The following is a 26,552-nucleotide window of genomic DNA, read 5'->3' as shown; positions in this document are numbered from 1 at the left end:
TTACACAGCTGTGAAGAAGGCTGTGGGATAACTTCACCTTTGCACGAAGTACCACAGCAGGTGATGGTCAGGACATTGGACTGGTGCTGCAACTGTGTGTCTTGGTTGGCATGATGCTTGTGGCAGTGCAAGGAATCACATCTCATGAAAAGCAGGGTTGATCCTCTTTCCTTAACTCATGCCACTGTGCCTTTTTATTTACTTCACAATTGTGTGAGTTGAGTACAGAGTGTCTCTCCAACCCTGCGTCACCCCTTGGCACTGAAAGGCTGGTAAAATTTTGATGGAAGTTTAAACTCACCACAACTTCAACAGCAGACAGTGGATCAGCCTATTAAATAAGTACTGTGACAGGAAATGCTCCCAACTGGGAGGGATGTGTTTTCTTGTAGCCACAGCATTTCTATTACATGCCAAGCCCTCACTGCTGAGCATTTACTAAGGAGACTTCAAGAAACCTAAAATCATGGAAGAGCCTTCTTTTTGCAAGAATTATGTTGCAAAGTTGCATCATCCAGGGAGATTGTAGCTAAGCTATAAGATGCGCTAAAACTTCAGAACAAAAGTGAAGCTGAGAATCTTGCAGGCAGATATTGCTGAAGTCATCTGTCACTGGCATAGGGCAATCTGGAGGAGACCCACAGCCAAGCAAGTCCTTTCACCTCCTTCTACCAGAGTGAAGCAAGAAGTGACATCTGAAGGTCTGAGACTGCTGTGTGGTAATTAATATAGTGGTGCCCACTCAAACAGAATGGCACAGATTGTAATGTTCATGCTGAAGAACCCCTCCAGTCTGATGTTTCTATCTTCCAGGCTTTCTAATTGTGAAGAGCCATTTTTTGTTCACCAAATACTGTTTGTTGCTGTGCTTCTGGGAGTGCAGAAGAAGAAAAACTACAATGCACAGCATGTTTGTGGACGTGGATGTGTTCTGTTTAAATTGAGATAGCACTCCCAAAATCAAAGAATTAGAAGTTGTGCCCATAGAAAATCCTGCAGGTCATATTGACTTATATTCATGATAGAAAGATACTCTCCCATCATTCAAAAATGCAATGCATTTTTCTGTTCATTAACATCTCCCAAAAATCTTCTTTAAGGATTTTACATAAAAACTCCAGTCCATGCAGTAAAAATAAGACATTTGTAAACCAAATCCTAAAAACACTGAGCAGATATGTAAAGACTAAAAGCTATTTGACAATAATTTCATATATTAAATCAACTGCAGTGTAAAAGATGACAAAACACATGTCTTATAATCTTGTTCATTTACTTGGATTGCTTCAGTAAAAGTTGCACTTACAAGAGACTAAATACTATACTGAGCTATCAGGAATCAGGGAGTTTGTTGCACATTTTTCCATTTATGAATGTTTCCCAAAGTTTAGAGTTTATTATATTTCAAATATAGATAAATATATTATTTCTAATAATAATAAAGACTTAAGAAAAGAAAGAGCTGAGACTGACTATTTTGCCAGTGGTATCTTAGCCAGACAATTTTGGGTTGCACAGAGGAGGAAAAGGGAGGGAAAAAAATGTTTTAGAATTACTGAAATTTTCTAGGAAGCAACCACTGTTGCTCATAGGTATATATGTCTAGTCTCTGTTCATCTGCTGAGACTTCTTGTATGTGGTGTTTTTTAAAGAGTGTCCTTATACCAAATGTTTTTCTGTTTCTAGGTCACTACATGTATGTGGACTCTGTTTATGTCAAACATTTTCAGGAAGTGGCCCAGCTAATCTCACCAAAGACCACAGCCCCAATATCTGGCTGCTTATCTTTTTATTATCAACTTAAGCAGGAAAGCAGCATTGTTTTTACTGTTTACCTAAGAGATATGAGTGGCTTTTATGAAGAGATCTGGAAAACAGACAGTGCACTGAATGCAGACTGGGCACTGGCAGAAGTTGACTTCAATGCGCCGTATCCCATGGAGGTAAAGCAATCCTTCCTGCACAGTCCAGCTGTGACTTCCAGGTTGCCTCAGACATGATTGCCAACTCAGGCCAAGCCAGGAACATAGCAGGGACCATCTAGTATCTGCAAGATGGCTGTGAAAATGGTGGTGATCTGTGATTTCCTTTTCCCTTTGCATAAAGGTAAAGGAGGAGGTATCACTTTACACACTCATGCTTGATTTTGATGCCAGGTCATTTAGTGCTTGATCAGAGTATCTTGAGAGGTTATAGATTCTGACTGATGGGAGGATTTTTAGTTGCTGAATAATACCAAGGTTGTCTCAGTACCCTGTTTCTGTGACTCTGTGATCCATTTTTGAGGATGTTGAGTATTGTAAAATAATGCATAAGAAAATTTAGAAAAATATTTGAGGTCTATTCTCCACCGTACTTAGATCCTGCAGTTCATGAGAGAAAGTCCGAACTTGGGTCCTAAGCACAAATAGTCCTTAAATGTGAAAGACAGTTCTTGATTTTTATTATAATGACTTTCAAGAATATCAGAAAAAATTTAATATTTTATTCTCTAGTGTTTTCTAAATATACCCCAAACTTAGAAGACTGAAATAAAGAGTGTATGTATATTATATACATAAATATATACTTACATGTGTATTTTATACATACATATGTACTTGCTTCAATTCTACCTACATTATTTGCTAATTCACCATAAACCTGTAGATTTCCAGAAATTATTAGGTGCAAAGCTAATATTCATGAGATGCTACATAGGCCTTTTACTCTGTAAAGTCAGTGATAATCCATTTAAACCATCAGACTTCACAGGAAAGGAAGGCAGCTCTCAGAATGCTTCATATTACAGAACAGTAAGTGAATTACTGATTCATTTAATAGGAACTAAATTTACGTAAATAGAAACTCAGTCCTAGTACCATCGATGGAAATTAATTAATCATCACTTAGAGCTTGGCAATACTGTTGTTGAGTTTGTGAAAATATCCGCTCATTTCCTGGTGGCATTCAAAAATACATCGAGAATTTTGGAAACTATCCATATGGGATTAAATAGCAAAACACAAGATCTTGTACCACTGGGTAAATGCACAGGGAAATCTTATGTTCACCAGGGTATGCAACTTCAGCTCGCTCAGTAAGAAAAAAAAAAAAAAATTTAAAAAAGATTTAAAAATATTGTCCAAGAGGGAGATGCAGATAATTAAAAGTATGCAGAAGTTACATCAATGAAATTACAGTTTCCAGTACTTGCAAAAAAAGATGGAAGTATAATATGTTAGAGATTCTTAAAAGTCATGAAGGACACAGAAAAGATTAACTGTTCCCTGTTTCTCAACATTTACATTGCTATTCCAAATTCTTAGTTACCATGTAACAATTTAAAACTAAAATGAACAGAGGTTCTTTTCATATATAATTCAACCCTAGAACTCACTTCCACAATGTATTGTAAATACCATTATTAAGATAAAAAACTGATCAGAAAAATTAATGGGAAAGGAAGAATCCATCAGGAATGTAATGTTAGAGAAGAAGAACTGAAAGCCTGTCATTGTTTTCAGTTTTTCCTGTGGGTGCTCTCTGCTGGAAAAAAGACACTGGGCTAGACAGGCCTTTAATCTGCTCAAGGAATTTCTGTGTAACTTAACACAGCAATGATTTCAGAGATGATCTTATAGAAATAGTATTAAACCTCAATACATAAATTCATTGGTTGCTTCAAGAGTGCCTTCCTCTTTGTTTCATCTGGCTCAAGGAGATTGCTCAGGATTCTTACACTAGCTCTCCTAGTTTGCCTCCCATCCTCAGGGAAAACATCAGAGGCATTGCTTTCACTGAAAAGAATCTCACTCTGAAAGCATTTGTCCTTAATTCCTTGCTTTGTCCCTGGTGGAGGCTCTCAAAGTTTTCCTGTATCTCAGACCTTTGATACTCAACAGAAATTTTAAGACACTTCCTCAAGAATTATGGATGGTACTTCATTTATATGATGAAATTATTTGCCCTGGGAATGACTAAATACTATTACTAATTGTTTGATCTTTGTGGTAAACAAAACACAGCAATAGCTTTGCATTTTAAATAAATTCTGTTCAGGAAATCTTCCCTGTCAGCTAATGTCAAGTCACGGGTTTCAATGTCTGATTATATTTACAGAAAACTAGTAGCAGAACAATAAACATAGGGGATTTTTAGCTCTTAATCCAGACAGATTCTAGATTAAACTGGAGTTATAGTCAGTATAGACTGATGATTGTGAATAGTGGTATTGTATAATACAATGGCAGAAGCCTTATGCATTTTTAAAAGTGGTCCTTCATAAAGCAGAAGAAGAGCTATATTCCTTTTGGTTTTTCCTTGAACTTGAGTGAGCAATAATCTAGTGCTAAGATTAGGCTCTGATTTATGTCCCTAATAAGTGATATAATTTAATTAGTCCAAACACTTGAAGTACTGTATGAGATGTGCTGGAATCTGTCTAGGACATTCAGTCAGAATTCTGTATTTCAAAGATGTGTACCAAAATTATTGCTGACTATATGGCAGACAAATAACAACTTATTATAATTTCTAGGTAATATTTGAAGTTGCTTTCAATAGCGCCAAGGGAGGTTATGTTGCCCTTGATGACATTTCTTTCTCTCCAGTTTACTGCAGCAATCAGACAGGTATGATGAGCTCTTGGTGCTATTTACCTTCCTTGTTTTCCCCCTCTGCCTTGGTCCTCAAAACTGTTAGTATTTGCAATTTTGGTGCTACCTTCTCAACTGACTAGCACCACTGGGCTCCTTTTCTTTCAGAAGACATAACAGCAGATAACACCAGTGCCATTCAATTTTTCAGAAACTAATTCTTAATGCTTCCTTCACAAAGACCTTCCCTCAGGGTTCTGCAGCTGGAGTGCTGGACTGAATGCTGCATTTGCATCACTACACTATGGGCTTTGAGAAATTGCCATTTGCAGGCTTGTCACAGAAAGAGAGGGTGGATTTTCCTAGGTGTGATGGTATGAGGAAGAAGATGGACTAGGCTTTTCATTAATGGCAGTGTAGGCATTCTTCATGCCACATGCCCTGAGGTGTTCTTCAGAGCCAAAACATGAGCCTTGCCTCCCTGTCTTCACTCTTCCAGGAGGTATTACTCATCTCAGGAAGGGTGTGTTTTTTGGAAGTAGATTCCAAATACATTAATTATTGATAATCCATATATCCTGGCTGAGTAAATCCATTATTTCATTATCTCCTCAATAACTTTTTGGTATTTGCTTTATTTTGCAACAAAAATCCTAAGTTATGCGTGCAATTTTCATGGAGTTGGAGCTGCTTATCTGTTTTTCCATTTTAATTTTCAGATAATTTATATCTGTTGAGAAATGGGATAGATTTTGTAGCACTTTCTGCCCCAATGGCTGAAGTTCAGATCTAAATGAATGGATCTAATCTGAATGAATCAGAATCTGTTCTGAATATGATAGGTTGATCTAGAACTTGGCCTACTAACTTTGATTTTGAATGTTGGTTTTATGGTTTTGTTTTGGGTTTTTTGTTTGAAAAATGAAAGAAAATTATTTGCTTTATACTTTGTTGAAATAAAATTTATACTGTTTGATCCTTTAGACTTATCAGTTACTGTCATCTTCAGTTCTTCTGAGCAGAGATGTTAAAAAGCAAGAGCTCTCCATTCTCCTTGTATTTGGCCATAGCAGTATATATAACAGCACTAAGTTTTTTCTTTATTTTTTTCTGGAAGTTTTGCTCAACAGAAGTCTTGATGTTAGCCAAATGGAGAAAAAGGTACCAGAGTACTGAACGTGCTCAGCAAAGGATGAGTCAAAATATAGGTTTAATGCCACATGGTAGTGTTCCACCTGCCTTTTCTTTAACTAGGAAAGCAGAAGTGGGAGGCCATGGCTGCAGGAAGAGTTAAGACACATATGAGGGCTTAGATTTGGCCTGAGACTGAAAAGACCTCAGGCATCACTCCAAAGCCACAATTTTTGTTCTACTAAAGCTAATTGCCTGTGTACCTGCCACTGGTGAAGAAGCTCTCTTCATCTCCATGAAGAAAGGTCATATATGCTGCTGTAAAGTGATGTATACAATGTCCTGTGTCTGGGCTCCTGGCAAAGCCAAAATTTCCATGATAGCTTTGGGTTGTGCCTCTCCTTCCCCTAGCACATTCTTTAAGAGACTAGCAAGGCCTTTGAAGAAGTAGAAATGTTTTACTCACTAGCATGGCCAATACAGCATAATCACTTTTATTTCAGAGAGCCATCAGCAGGGCTGGGGAGGGTCTTAGTTTTGCTTTTAATCAACTTTACTATAAATAGTTCAGCTTTCTTCACTGCAGTGTTAGCCCTGTGTGAGGCAAGCTCCAGAGCAAAGTTGCCATGAGGTGGCACAGGAACTAAAATTATTTTGCTTGCCTACTTACAGCATGCACATGCACACACGTTACACATAACTATGAAAAGGATTTTTAATAAGTGCTCTTTAAAAAAAATACTAAATGTTGGTGTTCAGTGCGCACACAGGCACATGGACACACTCGTTTGGTCCTAATAATCTTTTGAATTAAGGAGCAGGTGAAAACAAATGGTCTGAATGTCCTTGTGAATTATCTATCCTGAAGGAAGAATCTAGTCTTAATATCTGGAGCTCGTTTGTGTTTTTGGGGGGCTATGAAGCAGGGTTTCTCCTGGCTTCTGTAAAAAATATAAGAATATAAGAACAACTTGCAATAGAAATTTGATAGTTTGATTTCTTCATGGCTGTGCACTGTATGTGTGTAACATCTTTTCACATGCTTATCTTCAGTGAAGAAAAGCAAGATGAACCAAAGTATGCTTTGGCATCCTTCTGTATCAAACCTATGCTTATCACTGTACTCATCCTAACAGAACCTATGCATATTTCTTTTAGAAGCAACTTTCAATCCTGCCAATGCAGGCTGCAATTTTGAGGAAGATCTGTGTAATTTTTACCAAGATCACAAAGATGGCCCAGGATGGAGCAGAGTGAAAGTGAAGCGCAATGTGTATAGAGCAGGAGACCACACTACTGGATTTGGTGAATCAAAACTGCTTTTTCCTAGAAGAGTCAGACTATATATAAATGTTGTATAAAAGGTTAAAGTTATCCTATTGTATCGTTGTTCACTCTGTTGAGTAATATCACTGGCACAATGATTAGCTTACCTCAGTGCAACTCTCTGCCATTAAAAATCAGTGTTCACAGCTTGGTCCTATCTGGAACTCTGGCTGTGCTTCCCCATGTGTAGAGTAGGAAGGTCACCTATTCAATAGTGAGGCAGGGCCATAAATCAGAGTATCGTCACTATACTGCTCTGTAGTTGCTGTAGGGATGAATCCAAAAAAGTATGGAAGTAAATGTAATAATAAGTTAATGAATTATTTTTTGAGACGAAAAGTGACCTTTTAGCTCTTCTAGGCTTAGGATAGTTGGCTCTTTTTAAGGGAAAACATAAATACTGTATAGTGAAACCACATGGTCAAAAGACTGTTAATAAATTCTGAAATTCAGACATCTCTGTGTAGAGTATTCATGGTTATTAATCATATGCACTAAGGTCTCAGTTCTTTATACTTGGTGTAGGGAATAACAGGCCTTGTACCCCACCCTCCTTTGTTTTTGTCTCACAGTGGTACCCCTGAAAAGGCTAGTTTTCCAGTGAGGCCAGCAAGCCAGGGATTTTTTCAGGATAAATTTGATAAGTGCTTATTTCTGGTAACTTAGCTAGTGCCACTAAACTTGTGCCACTTTAGCTAGAAGCAGACAGGATGGTTTTGGAACAAAAATGGTTATTTCCTGTCAGAGTGTGATAATCTATTTCTTGCCAGTTGGAACTGTTTTATAACCCAAGTCTGATGCAATAACAGAAGCTGCTTTAATAGCAAATCAGCTGTGCTAATACCATATTAAATACAATAATGATGCTGTCTTGCAGGCTATTACTTGTTGGCAAACACAAAGTTTACATCACAGCCTGGGTACATTGGACGTCTGTATGGCCCGACCCTGCCAGGAAACTTGCAGTTTTGTCTGCGTTTTTATTATGCCTTATATGGGTTTTTCAAGATGAGTGGCATTCTTGCAGTTTATATCTTTGAGGAGAATCATGTTGTTCAAGAGAAAATCTGGTCTGTCTTGGACTCTCCAAAGGGAGTTTGGACTCAAGCTGAAATCTCCTTCAAGAAGCCTATGCCTTGCAAGGTAAGAGCCAACTCTTCAAATTTGCTGAATTCTGAGAAGAGATTTTCCTTGCCTTCTCAGAGTTCTTTGTTATACAGGTATTAATTCTAAGTGAGCTATACCTGCAAAGTGAATTAGCTGGAGATTTCACCAGAGAAGCTGTAACAAAAGCCAGTTGTGTCTTGGTTTCTCAGCATGCTCCACATCCTCTCATTTTTGTTTGCCTGTTTGCTATGTAAGTCATATAATCATCACACTCAGTTGCAGATTTTAATTAATCTAAAAAGTACTGGCAAATTTTGGTTAAAATGGGGAGCTCATCCTACTTCCCTAAACCCAACTGCTGGGTTACAAAATGAAACCAGAAGTCAGTGTAAATGAGAGCAATGGACTTGAAGAATTAGCAGTGTCTTGTTGGAGAGATCATTACCTTATCTCAGGAAATTAATAACACATTGGTACTTGACACCACCTCCTGTGTAAGTCTTTAAGCAGTTGTAATTCCTCATCTCCACTCTTTTTTCTGTAAGTGCTACTTCTGTATTTATCCTGATTTCTGTAACAGATTTGCACTATCAGTGAGTTGTCTGCGGAGAATGAGATGGATCGCTACATGTTGATAATATGTGATACATGTGATAATATGATGAACATATGAATGGAAGGTTGTCTTGCAACTCTAAGTATTTCTAAATTAAAGACAAACATCTTAAATATTTAGTCCACTACAAATTAGTTTTTGAAATAACAGAAATTACTGACCATAGAAGGTCACAAAAAACCAAGTGCCTGATTGTGTTGAGAGGCAAATTTACATTTAAAGTTTCAGTCCTAGCTGTCAGATAGGGTTTTCTGTCAGGTACCTGATATCTTAAAGTTTCAGTGGGTCTTTTAATGTACTTTATCCATAAAACATAATAGAATTTGTAATTCCCTTTCAAGTGTTAGAGAATAAAAAAAGAATTTTATTTGTGCTCAGCAAGTGCATACTAGAAAAGTTTCTCATAATATCATGCCAGGATCCTTGCAGAGAAGTTAAAATGGCAAGCTTATAATTTACTTGTGTCATCTACTGTTTAGGTATTTCTCTATTACTTCTGGAAGGGTTTAGTAGCTAATGTAGCATAATCAACTGCATGAGTAGTGATGACAACTGAGCATGGCTGTTACATTGGTTGACAGCCTTGGACGTGGCAGGTTTTTAGCATCAGACATTTACATGGAAAATCTTTTCTAGCATGAATTTGTGAAGAACAATTTTTGTTTTCCTAGAAGTCAGAATAAGTAAAACAGTTGTGAAGAAGCTTGCCTGACTGCTTCTGAGCCTGAAGATGTGTAGGAGGGGGAGAAAAACCATGCTCTGCAGCATGGTTTATTGGCCCCTTGCAATTCTCAAAAACCTTCACCGGGTGCTTCAGGTCTTGTGAAAGTCTTCCTTCCCATTGAAACAAGTCGCAAAATGTTTCTGTTGAGGAGGCATTCCTCAAATATCACAAAATATTGCGAGACTTACTGGACTTCAGAAGTCAGCATGTGTTCAGCAAACCATACTTCAGGCACCCCTTAGTTAAATAACTATGTATTTGTCAGGGTGTTCAGTTTATAAAGTTTTCCTTAGACAAACAGGAGATAATGGAACATATTAAACATATTAAATGGAAAAGTACATCAAGGTGTGTTTACAGATGGGGAGATAGCATAAAAAAGACAAATATTGCCAAAGTTTAAGGATGTCTACTTAAGGCAGAGGGTGAAAACCTGGTGTAGTTACAGCCTGTCTACTTGTAATATTTAGAAGCAGGCTCAAATGAAGTTGCACAGTGAACTTGATTCTGGCTTTTCTTTGCAATCTCACGTCCAGCTCTTCAACCTTAATACTTTTTAAAGTCTTTTCATGCTTTATTTTGTTTGTATCTTCTTTTCCAAGGCAACAGAAGGAAATGAAGTATTACTGTGTGGCACTGTGTAAACACTCAGGTTAGTTATCTGTGAAGATGTGTCTGCCTAGCACATAGTGAAATAGCTGGCAAAACCCACTTACTTCAATGTAGGGTGGCTGTGGAGGTGCACCATAGCATATTTTGGCTGGTAGAAAGGAGTGGTGGAAACCAGCAAGTAAATGATTACACTTCTGGCTCCGCAGGGAGACAGTGTTTAGACACATGACACACTCTTGTCCTGTCTTCTGCTACCTGTCCTTGTGTTTCTTCTGTCCTCACTGAGCCATCTTTATTTTATCTAACCTGCCCCAGAGGCAATGAACCACCCCTCTGCCCTTCACCCTAGTCCTCATCTTACTCTCAGCTCTGGACAATCCAAATTTTTTTCCCTGTAATATTACTCATATTCCATTCAATTTGCCCTGCTTGTCCCATTTCTTACAAATTCTAGTTTCTCAAAAACTAATGACTTGACAGAAAAGATAGCACTGGCATAAAGATCAGACTCTTGACACTTTTCTGCTCCTATTCCAAAGCCTTGGAGTGCTCAAGATTTTCACAGAATTTTTTGTTTAATAAAAGGGGCAAAATAAACTCTTTTTCCTAGCCTTGTTCTCAGAAATGATGGAACTGTTTTGGATTAAATCTTCCAAAACAAGGCTGTAGCAAGGACCTAGCATGGAAAATCTGAGCTGAGATCATTGTGTCTTGGCAATGTTATAGACAAGTGAAAAACAGTCTTTCAGTGAAGAAAGGTAGTCTCAAAATAAGATGGGTTGCCACCATTCCTCTAATACAGACGTAGTGACTGATGCCTATGTTATTGTCTTCTGAGATGTATCATATGTAGACTTGGATGGTAAGAAGTTGTAGGCACAGTAGTTTGGCTGAGTATCTTCCTGGATACCAGGAGCCACTTTTGGATTGGGTCAGCCCATGTGGAAACAGTAAGCAGTCTCCTGGCAGTTCCTTAATAGCTTGTCAAGTCAGCGACAATGTGTCCTGAAGGTCAAAATTATTTTTTCAGCCAGAAAACAACTGCTGTAAAATAACCAATTACTCACATCCTTCTTCTTTTTTCTATTCCAAATACCACTCCCAACCCTTAGAAAATCATACAAAATCCATCTAATACATTTTAGTTTTGATAGTCTATTTGTTTGCATCAGGACAATAAAAGGATTATTTTCATTGCTTGGTTTCTGTAATGGCTTTTGCAAGTTCTTTTTGAATTAGCTAACTGCAGTCTGGCACAAGCTGATGGCTTGAGTTCTGTGAGCAGGAAATGAAAAGCTGGCCAGCTGGCTTTAATATGACATTTTGAAAAGAAAATGTTTTAAAGGCTAGGCAGGTATGAACCAGCTAAGCAAGTCATAAATGTCTATACCTACATACATATATGTGTGTTTGTGTGCATTTCTATTTCTATTTCTATTTCTATTTCTATTTCTATTTCTATTTCTATTTCTATTTCTATTTCTATTTCTATTTCTATATATTTATGTTTATATTTATATTTATATTTATATTTATATTTATATTTATATTTATATTTATATTTATATTTATATTTATATTTATATTTATATTTATATTTATATTTATTTATATGTGTGTGTGCGTGTGTGCATACATACTGTAAATACTCGTGCTGATAATGTTAATAAGAATGCAGGGAATTTAAAATCCTGATTTCCTACTTTGTACTTGCAGCACTGCCTCTCCAAGTTGGTATGAGTACCTATGATTGTATATAAATACAATGTATATTGATTTATGCTGTACCCAGGGAATCAGTGTAAAAAGAAAGAAATGCAAAAAAAAAATTTAATATTTTTGACATCACTTAAATCCTTCATGGTTTATTGTATAAGCCTCTGGAAGGGCAGCATGAAAACCTAAATCTGAAATATGTAGATTATTTTCAGTTGATTGAATGTACTGAAATTGATCTTCCATGCCAATACATGTCAGGAAAATGTAGGAGCTAACTGGAAGAAAATTTCTCATATCATTTGCATCCTTGAGAAGCTCACATGAACTGTGAAGCAGGAATCTATATTTTAATATTTTGTGTGTGTGTGTGCATGTGTATGTGGGTAAACACCAGCATAGAAAAATATTTCACTTATGCAACTTCACAATGAAGTCCAAATACCTAGATTAAATTAATGAAGGTTTGAGTTCAGTCAGGTCTGCTTTTATCAATTCTGCTCATTCTTGCTAGATTTGGGTTTCCATTCTGAAACTCAGGTTTTTGAAAACAAACAGCTTGTGTTCTTTATCCATCATGCAAGCTTTTGCAGTATTACTGATAAAATATTGCCATATTTTGCAATATTACCTGCTTGAACTCCCAAAGAGTTCAAAATCAAATCCTCAGAAAGGTAATTGGCACAACAGTCCATCCTACTTTCATCAGAGTAGCTGTGGCTGCATTTTTGGGTTTCCTTAAATAGTTTTTTATTCTTCTTTGATGTTTTTTCTTCACTCTTTTTACTTGAGTTCATCCGTTTGCTTTCTCTCATCCTCCGTAACTAATTTTAGTTGCCATTGTGAGAAAGAAAAATCAAGTGACTCAGTGTTGCACTTGAATATTTACATGTTTAAAAAAAAAAAGAAAGACAAAACTTTCTCAGAATAACACTGAGAAACTTTGCTGCAAAATGCTGTGAAGGCTAATAGTACATATATATATTTTTAAAAAATTTTAAAAATTCATGGAAAATGACCTCACAGTGACTGTAACCACAGTGGTCCAGTTGTGATGTCCAGTTCAGCAAGTGTTAAGGTTTTTTTGGGTTGGACATGAGACAAAAGCTTTAGTGCTGGTTTGTTTCTTGTACTGTTTTCCCTAAATATCTATTATCACCCTGCTGCTTTCCTGATACTTGATCTGAAAGGTCTTTGGACCTTTCTTCTCACATTATCAATGTGGTGATGCTCAATGTTAAATGATTCTAGCATTTATTTCTCTTTGCTGGCAAGAAATCTATGCTTCCTGCTTGTCCACCAAAGTCATAGGTAAATGACTAAAGTAATCTTGGATAAACAATGAAAACCTAGATCCCTGTAATCAAGTCACTAATATGAAAAACAAAGTTCTCCACTCAGGTGCCAGCTGAAGGAGGGCATCCTCATCCTCTTCCTCATCCTCCTCATCTTCCTCCTTGTCCTCATCCTCCACATCCTCATCCTCCTTGTCCTCCTCCTCCCCCTCCTCCTCATCTTCCTCCTCCTCCTCATCCTTGTCCTTGTCCTCCTCCTCGTCCTTCACATCCTCTTCCTTGATCTTGTCCTCCTTGTCCTACCCCCCCCCCCCCCCCCCCTCCTCCTCCTCCTCCTCCTCCTCCTCCTCCTCCTCCTCTTTCTCCTCCTTGGTACTTTTCCAACAAAACCTTTATATTGTCTTCCCACAATAAGGTATGCACCCTAAAGAGGTTGGAATGAGCTGCAGTTTTATAGGACAGCCCTGTCATTCCTTCCCTTACCTTTTAAAAGAAAAAACTTTTTGAAGAACAGTCACCAGAAATGACTGTCTAATATAAGAGTGGTAGAGTTTGGAAACAGTAGGATAGTGCTGCTAAACCTCAGTTCCTGTGGTGCTTGATACATGGTTATGGAAACAGTATATTGGAAATTGAAAAAGTTACTCAGGTTAGGAAGCAGTGCCTAAGTGGCCTGCATCTTCACAGTTGTTAAGCAAGGTGATATGTTGCATGATATATTACACATCTTCTTTTGGTGCCTCCAATCCTTAATAGTCAGGAAACTATTCGGCTGGAAGGAAGGTAGAGCCCGTACCGTAGATTTGTGGAAATCTGGGAGGGTCGTGAGAGACAGATGAGAATATCAGTGTCATGTATATATTTGTGTGCAGGCAATGTTCTCTACTACGCTGTGCAATCCAGCAAGAGGAGATGTAGGATAAACAGCCTATGGCACTAGGTTATTTTGTTAGCTTTATGTTTCTTTTTCATTGTTTGTTTCTGCACTTGGACAGAAACGTTTTTAAAAATACTGGTTCAACTGTCACAAGCTTATTACCAATGTTATTCAATTATTTATGCAGAAGCTTTCATATTACATTATTTTTCCCATAGAAGCTTGTTGTATTTACATGGCAAGAAATCGAACTTGCTGGTGAATGCCATTTTAAATAAATTTATTTTAAATGACAGAAGGTTGCAAATGGCCCAATTTTGGCTTAGTAGCTTACTTGAATTCTTGATAAATGAGTTTCTGACTGTTTAGGCCAAAGAAATACAAGACACTTAAAATCTAGCTTTATTTAAACTAGCTATGAGTAATTTGGTGTACACTTAAAATATCTGCATTGAAATGCCCTGAGACAGTCAGAATGATTTTCCCATCTCTTGTGTGGTCAGTCCCTGGCTTACATGCTTATATGTAAACTCTTTATTAGAATAGTTGACTGAAAAGGTAGGCTGTGTGTCTTGTGTGAAAACATCTTGACTGCTTTTTCCTGTCAGGTCACACTTTTGTTTCTAGTGTTCAAATAATTTTTTAATTTTGTAATACTGAGTTTTGTGTCACTGTGAGGAAGTTAAAACAGTGGCTTCTCAGGGAAAAAAAAAACACCTGAGACATCACTATAACTGTCCTTCTTTAGGAAATTGAACTTTAAATGTGTCTAAGTGGCAGACCAGGTTTTGTGTCTACACAGATTTACAGTGTGTCATTTAAACTTAGGATTATTCATTAGGATGGAAAAGATAAATTACCTTGCTGCAGAGGCACAGCTTGTTTTTAAATTGCCAGATTGTGCTGTTTTCATGTTCTTCTTCTGTTTGGCTGATCTTGCTCTCTAATTGAGCAAGTTGCATATGTTCTGGGATAAACAAGAAGGAAAGAAAACACACAGAACATATAGAGATCTCCTTTTCTCCTCTTCTCAGTCCAGGTCCCTCCAAAACTCCTATAGCAAGCTTCCCCATTATCCCTCCTTATACTGAAGGTACCTTATTGCATGTCCTCCTATTTCTTCTCCTCTAAAAGCAGGTTAACTTTCCATGCATGTGAGCTTTAACTCCTTGTAAAGTCGCTGAGTGCTAAGGATGAGAAATCCCTTCTACCTCACCCAGTATCTGCAGCACAACCCAATATAGTGTCTTAGCTTGCTCAACTGGCCGTTTTCACCTGGCATTGCTCATACCTCGTATCATCCAGGATAAGTGCTAAGAAAGGATTATTGATACTTCGAGACTGAACACCAGGACCATTGATTAGGCACTGCAAGATACACAAACCAGCTTCTAAGTTTGGACAATGGTTTGGAAGTAAACTGATGGCCTAGCTGTGTCCTGGTATTGGAACAAAAAGAGACATGAGAGATGTTTTATTTTTCAGTAACACAGACAATAACTGCCTTCACTGGATAATATTTTTAATTTAGCATCCAAAAGAGCATGTGTGTCCAGGAATCTCTGTTACCTCGCTTGAAACAATCAGTATGTTGTTCATCTGCCATGCTTTATGGCAAAAAAAGCTCAGCACAAAGAATCCCCTATTATCTTTTCCAAGGCATGAGATAAAGTAATAAACTTTTATTTTGGAAAAAATGACCTAGGAAATATATTAATTTAAAACAAGAACAAATGCAAAGCAACTTGAAATTTGTTCTATTGAGACTGTAAGAAGGATTCAGAGATCTGACTAAGTGTGAAAATGAGTAGTTGAGTAAATCCAAGTTGATAAAATTTTGGTAGGTAAAGTTCAAATACTCAAATATTTTGCTTTATGACAGAAAAGGATATTTAAAACAGAAAAAGAGTAAATAAATTTGACCTGTGAATAAAAATGTTCTAGTCCATTGCCTAAAACTAAATCAAGAATGTAACAACAAAATAAATTGAGGAGACTATAACAATTTCAGTATATTTGCTATATCCAAGAGTGAAAACTCTGCACTCCCAAGCAGAAACTTCCAAGTAGAAGACTTTGTAATTTCATCCCTGAAATTATGGAGTGTGCTCTTGGCAGTGTGTCTCTCAACACCACAAAAACCAAGTGGAAAACCAGTGAAGCTTAAGCTACAGATGGAAAAGCTGAACACATTTAGAAGTGTCACTGAATCAGATCAACCCTTTGGTTTTACAAAGATTACTGATTCAATGGCCTTTGAGAGATCATAGTTATTATTGTGATGTTTTTTAAATGGAGGGCTTTCTCTGGGATCCAGTGGGTAGTTACATACCTTGTATGTAACAAATTACTGCAATATAAGAATAAAGAACTTAATCCTGCTCCCAGTGAGGTCATTGCTAAAGCATTGCTTAAAACATGACTCCACATTGTGGAAATGTTATTTCACAAATGAGGACTGACTTCATCCTTACATGTGTGGTTTTCTAAAGATTCATGGATTTAGGGCTATAATATGCCTTTAGTTCATTACAAATGTTCACCAGAATGCATGTATTAAAATTCTAGTGAATTATATTCTCCCAGTGTCAGTATCTTATTTTACGCTTATTTTATGCTTTTTTCCAAGAGATGCAATGTTTTTAAAGGATTGCCCCTGTGCTGACAATGAACTTATAAAGTATGAAAGATTTTTTTTCCCTGTTAAACCTTGAGGCTAAGATACAGTTCTACAGTGGGCAGAAAAACAAAAGGTGTGGGGTTTAGGCCACCATATGCTGAGCAGTTTTGCATTCTGTGCAGGGCCAGTCTTTAACTACATACCAGTGGCAATTTACAAGACAGATAGTCAATAATAACCAGGATTGGTAGCACTGAATGGAAGAGTTTCAAAAATTGCTCCACTCTGGGCAGCATAATACATACATGCTTCCAAGTTTTTGGTGTAGCTGCTGTTATTATAAGCAAATGAGTCAATAAATACTACATAGTAAAGCAAATTGACAAAATACCATGTAGGTACCATATTGAAGGTGTTACCAAGCCTACTGGAAGAACATACTAAATAATGCTCTAAAAACTTTTAAATGACATTTTTTTACCCATATGAAACTTGTCAGTCAGCATTTAACCTCAGATATGCAAGTGAAGTGTTGTCCAAAAGATTAAACAGTCAGAAGTGACAGTAATGCATCTGCAATCACTAGAATAGACCTCAATACAAAGGAATTGTTTTTGAAAAAAATCCTCCTAATTTATGGTCTTAACCCCAGTGGTCAGACAGATGGTTTGAAGTTGTTAGGCCAAGAAAATCGCCCGCAGTGTTTTCAGAAAACAAATCCTAATGTATCTTCTGCAATTCAAAGAGAACTGCGTCAGCTTTGACAGAAGGGCAACTGAGAGTCTTAGTTTCTTTACATTTTATTTTACTATTTCATGAGTTACTTATATTTTTCATGGCAGAATTAATGTTTACTCAAATCAATGATCTTGGATGTTTTTATTAATCTTTGCTAACTCAGATGAACACTGTGAATTATGCATAGCATTTCAAGTCTCCTGCTCTACCATGTCATGGCAGTGAGTTGTTTATGAATAATCCCATTTTGTGTAGTAGTCTCAGTTAATCTCTATTATTCTTTGTATTTTGCCATAACTCTTGGCCCTCATTCCACATTACTCTTTCAAATTTATTTTCCCAAGGTTGAAACCTCCTAGTTTTCAGGATAAGATAGCTGAAGATATTTGAGTTGTTCATGTTGGGTGTTGTGCAAGAAAAAACCACAAGAACCTTAGTGAGTCATGCTTTCTCACAGACAAAAAATACTCTAGTAAAATGGGAATTCCATACAGATATATATATAATTTGCCTACAAAAGCTAGAAAATAATTTATTTAGATTGAAAACATACATTTAGTCCCCACTGGAATTGACATTTCAGTCACTGGCAGAATGTGCCATGGCAAAGTGGATCCATTATTCCTGTTCTGTAGATTTCAAAATTATCTGTGCATTTGGAAAAAAACACTTAACATGTCAGACTCTTAACAGTGCCAGGTTTTGTACCTGAAACTTCCTTCCTGTATCGCAGGTTGTCTTTGTTAGCTGGTGTAAAAGCTTCTGGGACTGTGGAGTTGTGGCACTGGATGATATATCATTGAGCCTGGGAAGTTGCCAGGCTGCTGGTAAGACCATATGTATTTGTCATCCAACAGCTGCTATCCTTTTGAGTAAGAGTTCATTTTCCAAGCCTATCCTACAGCTGTCTTCATCCTGTTGTGGTTTCTTGTCTTTTCTTTTTTTCTGATAAGTAATGCATAAATTCTATTTTTGCAAAGTAGCAAACATCCAGCAAGGACCAGCTTTTGCTCACAGGGGTACCAGCTAACTCTTAATACATTGCAGTGACTCCAGAGCAGTTGTATATAGATGAAGGGTCCTTTGAGGGCTTTAAAATAAACCCACAGTTCAACTGAGTGAAAAGTAGTTTTCAAAGGGTCTTTAAAAAGCCAGGAATGGACCCCAAAGCAGTATTTTTCAAAACAGACCATAATTTATTTTTTAGGTAAGAAGTATGGTTGTGCAAGGCCAAGGCACAGCCTCACCTGAGCTGCAGTTCTTTGATGAAGACAGAGAAAAGCAGTCAAAGCCTCTCTCTGTAGTGTGAAGAACTGAATAGTTTTCAGCAAAACTTTACCCTTTGACATGCACAGGCCAACCTCTCCGAACTCACCAAACTCCCTCTTTTGTGGCTTCATGAGGTTTGACGATACAACTATTGTATCCTAACTAAAAACATTCTCATGAGTCAGGCACAATCTACAGCTCTGTTCTTTGTAATAAAGCCATGACTTTGCAATGGTCCTAATAGCTTTTTAATGACCTCTTTTGATTGGATTTTATGCAGAGAGAAATCACGTGTACAAAACAGAGAGAAAACGTGTACAAAACAAGATGCCATTTTTCTAAACTATTTCCAACAGTTGTCTGTTTTGCCTTGCTGTAATTTTTAAGTAATTGGAAAAGGAACTAAAGGTGCAGAACTGGTATCTGGTGTACAGTCACGCCATGGCTTGTCTCTGATGGCAGCCTGAACAAATGCCTGAAAAATGCCTCAGAGGTATCAAAGCTTCCTCCTCTTCAAAAGGTGGAGCCAGCTCAAAATGTCTACTTCTGGATGACAGATTAACATTACCTGACAGAAGCTTCCTGGCATGCACCTGAACTGTGTCACCTTTTGTATGATCTAATAGAATTTAGTTCTAGTAATTGCAGCTCTGTGGTCTGTTGTAGGCTGCAGTAGAGTCTGGTGCCAAAGGAGCAGAGGAGAGCTGAATGGGGCATTGATTTCAGTTCACAGAAACTCCAGTCTTTGACAAGGTTCATTTATTATGCACGTTACACATGCTGGAACTTATATGCGTGCTTGGGGTGCCAAAAACAGTGAAGAAAATTACTATGGTAATCCTATAAGAGCCTGTTATAGAATCATAGAATTGCTGAAGTTAGAAAAGACCTCTAAGACCATTGAATTCAATGATTAAAACCAAAAGACCTCATAAAATAATCTAGTCCAAAGCCCTATTGTGAAGATAAATAAACTGTTTTAAAGAATCCTGGGACTAGCGAATCCTAGTCACTGAGCTAGACTAGGGCACAGATTTTCCCAAAGATGTGAAGAGAATTAAATTAAATTTTAAATGACAGTTTGGAGGTCGCTTGTGTAAGCTTGTGACTATTGTAAGCATTGCCAGGTAGCTGTAATTGGGGTCAGCAGATGAGGAAATTAAATACATTACTTGTGTAATCTCTCCGTGTATCAGTCTAATGTATTTAAAATTTTAAAACTGTATCCTCTCCTTGCAGATTTGTTGCTGCCCACTCCTGGAAAATGCACTTTTGAAAAAGATGAATGTATGTTTACCCAGGAGAAGAGAGGTCGTGGGAGCTGGCAAAGGAAGAGGGGTCCAACTCCCACTTCTTACACTGGACCGAAAGGAGACCACACTACTGGGGTAGGTGAGTTAAGTTCCACATTGAATTTTCAGAACAGAGATTGACAGTTAGTATTAATTAAATATTTTAAATGACAATCCAGAAGATAGAGAAAGCTTTTACTCTTCTCTTCAGAAAAGTTACTAATCAAATTAAGTAAGCACATTCTGCACCGAGTCATGAGTGGTTCTGAGAATATGACATTTAATCTGAATTATTTTCAGGCCATATGGATAATTTGGTTGTCAGGTTCCAACGTAGCCTTTTCCTTAGGAGATAAAAGAAGATTACTGTCCAGATCCCACAGAAAAGAGCTCCTTCCGAACTCCCAGTTTATCTGAATAGTCCCTGAAACTGAGTTTAGACCTATTTTCTGTTAATGTGGATCATTAAGTAGTCTGAGAAGTGAGGCTGATAGCTTGACTTTACAACTGAGAGCCTTTTAAGCCTGTCTGTGACTCAATAATCATTCTTCATTATAAGGAATGATTATTCCTTACTTCATTTCATAACAGTAAGCTGTGCAAGTGGTTGGGATTCTTCTGCATGAACACCTTTGGGTTCAACCTTAAAAGAACACATGAAGAATAAAAGAGATCCCACAAGACTTTTATCTTGAAAATGTGCTCCACAAGCTCACTAGTGCAAGTTCAAGTATTTAGTAGGTAGGACTCCCATCACCATAAGTGCACAGAAAACTGTATCACCACCAACCATAGCCTAAAGCATACCCAAGCATAGCCTTGTAGCTGTCTCGGAATTCCAATTAATCAATCTATATCAGAGCGCAATTCTTGTGTAAGAGCAGCTGTAGTATAGTCTTCCTTTGTATTCTTTCCTGTGACTATGTATTGCAACAGATATAACCAAGTTTTAAGAGTTCAGGCCGTGAATTGGTGGAAGGCAAATTCCTGCCCCTCATTCCATCACTCAGATATCACCAGCTGGAGCAAACTGATGTGTGTCAAAGACTGAGGAGCGTCCCCACATCCCATCCACTGCATGAAGCAACTGTTCTGTTTTGAGATGTGCGCTCTGCCAGGAGACAGTGAACTCAGATAGTGCAGGCACTCTTCATGCAATCCCAAGGCTCCCTTGTTGTGGTCTGTCCCTTTACCTGCCTGTCACCACAAGTCCTGGGGCTGAGATTGCCTTCAGAGGGAGAGGGAATTCCAAGGGATCAGTGAGACAGGCGGAATGCTGAGAGCAGCAACAGCAGCCAGTGGGATGCTTGGAGAGTCTCTTGTGATACTTAAGAGTCCTATTTTCTGCACAAACCCCTAGTGAAGATGTTCTCTCTAAGCCAGGTTGTAGTTTGGTGGTGACCAGCAGTCAAGAGAGAAGGTGAAAAGGAAGATTATCTACAGCTGTAGGTCAATAATTCATACAGTGTATTGGAGAATTCCCAAGCTGGTTTGTACCAAACTTAGTGCAGTCCATTTCAAAGACTTTGTTGTTCACTATGCATAGAAGTTCCTTCAGTTAAAAATCAAAACCTAGAGTTCATATGACAGCATAATAAAATAACTTTTTCTCTAAAGACTGAATCATACTATAAACTTGTTAGAAAGACTAGATCATCTCTTGGTTTTATGAATTCAACCCATCATTATTAGACTACACAGTTATTACAATTTCTCAAATATTACAGTTTACAAATGCAGAAAGTCTATGAATCATTATCAAAATAGCTTCAGTCGTGGTGTTTTTTTAAATATAATGAGCATGTTGAGCATAATGAACATTCCAACATAATGTATCCTACTTTGCTAATATTTACTGATATATCTTTCTAAGGATACTACATGTATATAGAGGCATCTAACATGGTCTATGGACAGAGAGCATACCTAGTTTCAAGATCACTAAGAGGAGCTTCTGGAAAACAGTGCCTGACATTTTTCTATCATATGTATGGAGCTGGGACTGGATTATTAAGTGTTTATCTAAAAAAGGAAGGGGATGATGAAGAGATACCTTTGTGGAGGAGGACAGGGGAACAAAGCATCTCATGGCTAAGGGGACTGATAGAATATGAAAGTGATGCAAACTACCAGGTAAGAAAAACAAGCAAGAAGCAGTCAACTTGGAATATTGAAATGAGCCCAAGTTTTGTCTTGTTTAAAAAAAATAAACTAAAATGTTAAAATGTATGTGGCATTGAATGGATACCTGAAGAACATGAAATAATGTATTTTTTTACAAATGAAGTTATGGAGGGATTTATTAAAGATGTGAATAGGTTGCAAGTAGGAAAATAGGTATGAATTCAAATTTTTTTAAACATACTTAAATGCTATTTCAAAGTATTTAAATTTAAACAACATCATTTTTTGTCAGTAGTTGTAGGACTTTTTCAGGATCATTTGTGCAATTTCTTTTCCTTCAGTTGTCTGTAGCCCTGTCCAGATTTGACACAAGCACTGAGCTGTGATGAAATGGCAGCTTCTTGTAGGTAGTCTTTCCAAGGGAGCAGCAAGGAGAAGGGATGATGCAAAGGCAGAGGTCTGTCCAATGAGAAGGGAAAATGAAAAGGAAGGGGAAAAGGAGAGGGGAAAGGAGGGCAGGGGAAGGGGTAAACCTTGAAAAGGTTGCATGGTTATTATTTTTTTCAGTCCTTCCACCATTTGGATTCAGAAAATTTGTGCCTTACTTTACAGATTATTTTTGAGGCAATCCGTGGTGTGTCAGTAAGAAGTGACACTGCTATTGATGATATTCTGTTCCAGGCAGGACCTTGTTTGGGTAAGTTTCAAGATACTTTGTTAGAAACACCTGAAATTCAGTGCTTGTTTGTGGGTGGGTGATATTTCCCTTGAGTCTCCATTTAAATTTAATATCAAGCAGAGGTTAGTGCTTTTACTATCTAATAGGGTGTGAGATCATCCTCAGAATCTCAACTAGTAAAGTGGCTGTAAACTTTTTAAAAACCACAGATAGTCCCATTTAAATCCAGTGTGCTAATTAAATTCTGCTGTAAGTATTATTAAGTATGACAAAAATAAAAATAATTACAGAATTTCTTCATTCTTTGTATTCCAGAAGTGGAAGAAATTCAGTTCTCATCAGGCTATCCTGACATCTTAAACGAAATTGAGTATTAAATACATTCTGCTGAAAGGAATGAAGCACATTGAAGAATTGTATGTGAGAAACTGCATGAACTGCCTGTCTTAAAATATGATTTAAGTAAATACTGGACTGGTTTGAATACACACCGATACATAGGAAGAACTTGGAGCACTAATGCTCCTTGCCTTTTCAATGAAATTATTGACTCAGGGCTTCTTAGACCATAAGTTTTTGATATTATTTCCTCTTTTGCATGAGGTATCAGTTATTACATAAAGGCTTCCCATTTTGCACAGATCATTAATTTTTAATTTTAACATTTTAACATTTCTGGTATGTAAGTAAAAAGAGGAAATTCAAGTTGCACAATTGAAGTCCAGTGATATGTTATCTTAAATCTGCATTCAGTGAATGTTTTGTGTTGGGGATAGAATGGATTTTTGTTAAGAAAATGATAAATGTTTTGAAATAACGAAGAAAATAGTGTTAGCTACTAGTATTATCCCACAGGTTAAGTACAATTATTCTCAATGACAAATCTCTCTGGGAAACTTAATACTCTGCTGGCAATTTTTTGTGACAGTGTATTTTACTATAACAAATATATTTGTCAATAACAAACTCACTTCTAGTGTTCAGTATAATTCAGCATAAGATGCTGGCCTGTGGAATTATAGGAAATTAAACACTTTAAAGCCATATGTTTTCTGTCATGAGAGTCTGGTTGTTTGTTTTTTTATTAAATAAGTTTGTACACTCACAGAGAATGCACTTACACTTTGCCCAACAACAGATGTCCTGCATTTATATTCACATCTTGTATTTTTTCAGGTTTTATGTATTTGTGTGTAAGGTTGATTTTTTTTTTTAACTTACTATAACTTCCTAATAAAATTTAAGTTTGAGTATCATCTTATTCCTCTGCTCTAGATTTGAAACTGATTAGTGTAAAGAGAAAGAACAGAACCAAATTAAGTAGCCTGAATTAATTTTGAACATGAAGAGAATTAAATGAGTGGATCACATCACCTAAGAAGGCCAACAAAAAGTAATCTGAACTGCTGCAGGAAGCTTATGTACTGTTACAGCAACCATATCCTGCTCCTTTCAGAACTAAGAATATGTTTTTCCTAACAGCATATAAGGATCAACAGCACCTAGGATGATCTAGGTCCTTGCATCTTACATACCTTTTCATTTTTGTGACAGAAACAATTTAAGAGATTGTTCAATGCAGTACATTCAATACTCATGTATTTATTTAACCACACAGATTGAAGCCATTTTCTGTTTCCTGGACACTGAGGAAAAGCCAAAAGGAATTGATATCTTATCTGCATATTCTAGATACCTACCTAGTCAGGTGCTTATGAACACATTACTTTACTATTATTCAAAAATGAAAGCAAACGGAAATAATGGACTGTTTCCTATACGTCAGCACAATTTTACAGTTGTTCTGAAAAGTGCATGTTTCGGTATCAATACTCAGCTCAAATTATCTAAGCAGAAAACAAGTGAAGATGAAGCACTTAATCAGGCTTGGTTGTCCTCTGTATGTAAATGAAATGAAGCATGAAGTACAACTGTTAGGCTCCTATCTCTAGATATTTATGCAACTCTGCCACACTCCATCAAAGTAATCAGATTTAGGATGATAAAATAAAAACCTAAATGAAGGATTCTAACCTGCTGTCCACTGAGTGATTTCTAGGGACCTCACTGCTACAGTGATTTTATCAGTATCACTGAAGGAAATACTTATCCACAAGGTGTGAGGCATTGCCCTGATGGGGGGGAGAGGCAAAAAAAAAGGTGGGGGGAAAGCTTACCAAAACACCAAACCAAAAAATCACCTAAATTCTTACTTAAGTAGGGAACATTGCCTTTCCAATCATTTTTGCAGCAGGAACTAAAGTACAGAGAGAAAATTTGAAAGATGGCTTTCATTTACTTCAGTGTCTGATGAACATCAATTTATAGAATACAAAATTCAGAGATTAGTGAAAGAATGGCTACAAAACATTTGAAAACTGGGTATGGTACATTTAAGATGTCTCCACTGGCAAACTTCAGTTTTATGGTATAAAAAAATATTCTATCAGCTCTGTCCAAATGGGAAACTCCTCATGCAATTAATTTCTGTCCTGGTTCCATATTTATTTACTATGCTGCAGTAGCTGTACCAGGACCACACTGGGGCAAAGAATAGTTCTTCTGAGACTCGCCATAGCAGTCCTGTTTAATGTCTGAAAATTTCTTCAAAAGCTAGTGAAGACTTTACAAGTAATTGTTTTGATCCCAGTTGTGTCAAAATCTGTAAAATGGAAATGAAAAAACCTTGAAAAACAGCTATAATGTCCCAAGCGATAATGGGCTTATATTTAATTGCTGTAAGTGTAGCTTTGTGCTGGAGTGGAACTCAGCTTGTCCTGAGATGAGTGGAGACCCCTTTTATTGTCTTCCTGTTCAATACTGTCCTTACGTTTAATCTTGGATTTTATTCTTTAAATATTGTCCCATTAGTTTTCATTTTATCATTATCCTTACTAATTCCAAAAAGAGGGGCAAATTCAGATCTCATTTACACCAACAGAAATCCAGAATAACAGCTATTATAAAATGTCACTGTTATGCTGCCTTTATAAAGTAAATAAAGAGGTATTCTATGGTGTCGCACCAAAATAAACCTAATATAAACTTGACTTCACAATCATGAGGTTTCATAAGACAGCTGAAGCCAAGTACTAAAAACCTGGCATTTTGTCCACCTGGATGTGAGCAGAGCTTGCCAGTGTGCCTGCCCTCTCAGGAGACCCACCACTCCAAAGCAACAGCTGTGTAAGGGCAAAGCCTGGCGAGAGCACGCTTTCCTTGCAGTGTGACAGACACACTGAGGGCTGTTCTACCTCTCATGTTTTGAAAAAGAGAAAGCCTGCCTCTCATCCCACCTCAAAGAAAAGGCAAGCTGTCTGTGGTCCTCAGTCTGGGCCACCCGGGAATTCTCCTGAGGCCTCAGCCCGGATTCATGGCTCCTGGGCTCACTCTTGTAGCCTGCATCATGGAATCACAGAATTGTTAGGGTTGGAATTGTGATCAATTCCAACCCACACTGCCAAGGCAGAGTCGCCTACAGCAAGTGACACAGGAATGAGTCTAGGTGGGGTTTGAATGCCTCCAGAGAGGGAGACTCCACAACCTCCAGGGTAAGGCTGTCACAGTGCTCTGCCACCCTCCGTGTAAAGAGGTTCTTGTCGTGTTGAGGAAAGCTCTTGAGCTTTACTTTATGGCCACTGCTCCTCATCCTGTCTCAGGACACCACTGAAAAGAGTCTAGCAACCCTCTCTTGGCAACCGCCTTTGAGGCAGTTGTATGCATCAATGAGACTCTCTCCCGGTTTTCTCCGAACTAAACACGCCCAGCCACCGGTGATGCCGCAAACGTAGGCAGGGAGCGTGGCGGTGAGCGGAGCGCCCGAGCAGCGGCACGCGGCGCTCGGCACCC

The 26,552-nt window shown here is 37.6% G+C and overlaps 1 protein-coding gene across 1 annotated transcript in view; it reads left to right on the top strand.

The window, feature by feature from the left end:
- Window positions 1-23,747, top strand: part of MAMDC2 (MAM domain containing 2) — a 55,699-nt gene extending 31,952 nt beyond the window's left edge. The window contains exons 6-14 of the mRNA XM_077790285.1: window positions 1,687-1,943; window positions 4,520-4,613; window positions 6,867-7,013; window positions 7,912-8,177; window positions 18,073-18,166; window positions 19,848-20,000; window positions 21,774-22,033; window positions 22,637-22,721; window positions 23,019-23,747. Of these exons, the coding sequence (XP_077646411.1) occupies window positions 1,687-1,943; window positions 4,520-4,613; window positions 6,867-7,013; window positions 7,912-8,177; window positions 18,073-18,166; window positions 19,848-20,000; window positions 21,774-22,033; window positions 22,637-22,721; window positions 23,019-23,080 (1,418 nt within the window). The 3' untranslated portion in view covers window positions 23,081-23,747. The remainder of the gene's footprint in view (window positions 1-1,686; window positions 1,944-4,519; window positions 4,614-6,866; window positions 7,014-7,911; window positions 8,178-18,072; window positions 18,167-19,847; window positions 20,001-21,773; window positions 22,034-22,636; window positions 22,722-23,018) is intronic.
- The last annotated feature ends 2,805 nt before the right edge of the window (window positions 23,748-26,552 follow it).

The sequence above is a fragment of the Lonchura striata genome, chromosome Z (genome assembly GCF_046129695.1).
Source record: "Lonchura striata isolate bLonStr1 chromosome Z, bLonStr1.mat, whole genome shotgun sequence".
In the NCBI taxonomy this organism is placed as follows: domain Eukaryota; kingdom Metazoa; phylum Chordata; class Aves; order Passeriformes; family Estrildidae; genus Lonchura; species Lonchura striata.
This window is presented reverse-complemented; position numbering and strand designations above follow the sequence as displayed.